The 2,916-nt window shown below is 49.5% G+C and overlaps 1 protein-coding gene across 4 annotated transcripts in view; it reads left to right on the forward strand.

The window, feature by feature from the left end:
- The window catches only part of SUGP2 (SURP and G-patch domain containing 2), a 64,486-nt gene that overhangs the window by 13,075 nt on the left and 48,495 nt on the right, over positions 1-2,916 (forward strand). For all 4 annotated transcript variants that reach the window (XM_006778339.2, XM_015557740.1, XM_006778341.2 and 1 more), the window contains exon 6: positions 465-576. In XM_006778339.2, coding sequence (XP_006778402.1) covers positions 465-576 — 112 coding nt within the window. The remainder of the gene's footprint in view (positions 1-464; positions 577-2,916) is intronic.

The raw sequence follows: 2,916 nt of genomic DNA on the forward strand, positions 1-2,916 counted from the left end.
CTACCCAAGTGCTGCTACAGAACAAGCAGCTCCAAACTGGCTTCACACAGGAGCTACCATAAGCCTAACCAGGCCTTCACATGTGTTTATAGGGAGTGGCTGGTTGTCTGAGGCTGGTGAGGTGATCTGGGTGACTGGGATGTGCCTGTCATCCCCCAGCAGCCTGCTGGGGTGGTTCACCTGAGGTTGGTGTCCGGCCTCTGGGAGAGGCAGTGGAGGTGCTCGAGGCACCCGAGCCCCAGGACTTCTGCCATACCTGTTGGCTAGCAGGAGTCTTGGGACCAGTCCCGGTTCAAGGGAGAGGAGAGTCCCCCTCTGCTGGACAGAGCTGCAGAGTCCCAGGGCAAAAGGCAAACATGCAGGAGGGGACATGAGGGACGGTCTTGGTAATTAGTCTCCACAGCCCCATGATGTCTACACGGGAAGTGGCAGCTGTTACGCGTGACAGTTACTTTGTTTTGTAGTTGACTTGAAGACTATGGAGACTGCAGAGAAACTGGCCAAATTTGTTGCTCAGGTGGGACCAGAGATTGAACAATTCAGCATAGAAAACAGCACCGACAACCCTGACCTATGGTATGTACCCACCACACCCTTCTGGTTTGAGTGTATTCACCCCACAAATCTCCTGAGAGCCCAAAAGGTAGCCTGGCAAACGCCTCAGGGGTCACACGGGATAAATTATGACTTCTGCTGAGCTCAGGGCTGGAGGGAGGAGCATCTGTTCTGGGATATTGAGGGATGGGAAAAGCTCCCCAGAGGGACATTTAAGCTGGATTCGAAGGCCAAATAGGAGTTTTCCAGGGCAAGAGAGAGAGCTCCCTGGGCAGAGGAGCAGTGTCCCCAGGACCTGAGCAGAGTCAGAACAATGGTGGAATGAGGGAGGGTGCGTCCTCACCCAAGGGCCTGAGGAGGAGGAGGGCACTGCCCCCTGGTCATACTGGCTGCTGTGGGCTGATGAGAATTTGCTGCTCATGGAGTGATAGTGGTCCCTGGTCTAAGTGTGGGCAACAAGCACTTCCATGCAGCGACAGCCTGGCACCCTCGGGCTTGGAGGTGCACCATTATCCTCCCCTTTTCTCAGACTCAGCACACAGTCAGGGAGTAGCTCTGCCTCTGGGATACAGATTCTCTCCTTCAGGGTTCCTATTACTGAACCATAACCCTTTGGGCTCCCCTCAGAGCTAGTGGGGAGTGTATAGGGAGCAGGTAGGTTTCCTGCTGTGTACATTGTATCCTACAGTCTGCCGGGGCTCTGCCCTGCTCCAATGTGTTGCAGAGTTGTGCCTTAGTCTAATAAAGAATGCATTTTAAAACTTCACATTAACTAGTGCATTTCTTGGACCCAGAGGTGACTGAGCATGCTCTTCCAGCTTGTTTTGGACCTTGACTGGGCACTGCGCTGAGGGTACCTTCTGCTTCTTGGGAGATCCAGACCAGTTGCCTGGAGCACTGATGGCTTTGCAAATGCTCTGCCTGGATCTGCCTTTTACATCCATGATGACCTCAGGAACTGTCACCTGCAGGCTTCAGAGTGGGGCTGGCTGTGGCATGTAAGCTCTTGCCCTGGCAAGGCCAGTGAGGGGGACAGTGCAGTACAGGGAAGCTGGGAGTGTTTCATCAGCCCTTGTTTTGTTTTGTTAATTCTCGTGTGAGGATATTTTTTTCATCGTTTTTTAGAGAGAGTGGGAAGGAAGGAGGTGGGGAGAGAGAGAGGAACATCAATTAGAGAGAGACATCGATTGGTTGCCTTCCATATACACCCCAACCAGGGCCAGGGATTGAACCTGCAACCCAGGTATGTGCCCTTGACCAGGATTCGAACCCATGACCCTTCAGTGCACAGGCCAACACTCTAACCACTGAGTCGCAGCAGCCAGGGCTTTCATCAGTCCTTCCGCCCCATCCCCCATTAAAATTAAAGTTTGCAAGAAAACTGCATCATCCTGGGCACTTGGTACCAACTGGTCTTGGGGTTATTCCTCACCCTCTATGCAGCCTTTTTGAGCAATGTTTCTCAGAACATGCTGTCCTCTCCTTACCCACACAGAGTCCTGGATCCTACAGCAACATCTGGTGGGGTAATGCGTTCTGTCCCCCAATGCTCATAAAATAGTTTGAAACTTACTACACAGAGCAAGGCCAAAATGCCCTTGTGGGTTTTTTTCCTTGAAAGGTTTATATCTCTGATGTGCTCAGTAGTTTGCTCGAGTTGATTCATTTTGTATGTGTGGCTGTGTCATCAATTTGACAGATTCACTTGTTTCTGTGGATATTCAGTTTTAGAGCCTTCCTTTTCCTTTTTTAAATTTAAATTTTTTAAAATATATTCTATTGACTTAAGAGAGGATGGAAGAGGAAGAGAGATAGAAACATCAATGATGAGAGAGAATCATTGATCAGCTGCCTCTTGCATGCCTCCCACTGGGGATCAAGCCGACAACCTGGGCATGTGCCCTGACCAGGAATCAAACTGTGACCTCCTGATTCATAGGTCAACATTTAACCACTTAGCCACACCAGCCAGGCTAAATTATCTTTTTTTAATTCTTACTGGAGAATATGCTTTTTATTGATTTTTTTAAAGAGAGTGAGAGAGAAAAACATTGATTAATTGCCTCCTGTATGCATCCTGACCAGCATTTGAACCCACAACCTTTTAGTGTACAGGATGACATTCCAACAAACTGAACCATCAGCCATGGCAGTTGTTTGGTGTTTTTATGTAACTTTTAAAGTAAGTACAGCATTTGCAGTGTTGTAAAATTTATATATATAAAAGGCTAATAGCAATGTGTCCCCTCGGGAGTTTGACCAGGAGACCGGGAGTTTGATCACTCACTATGACATGCGCTGACCACCAGGGGGTGGTGAGGAACATGGAGGGTGGCCAGCGGTGGCAGTGGCAGGGCACTG

This window comes from Myotis davidii, unplaced genomic scaffold (assembly GCF_000327345.1).
Source record: "Myotis davidii unplaced genomic scaffold, ASM32734v1 scaffold448, whole genome shotgun sequence".
NCBI lineage: Eukaryota > Metazoa > Chordata > Mammalia > Chiroptera > Vespertilionidae > Myotis > Myotis davidii.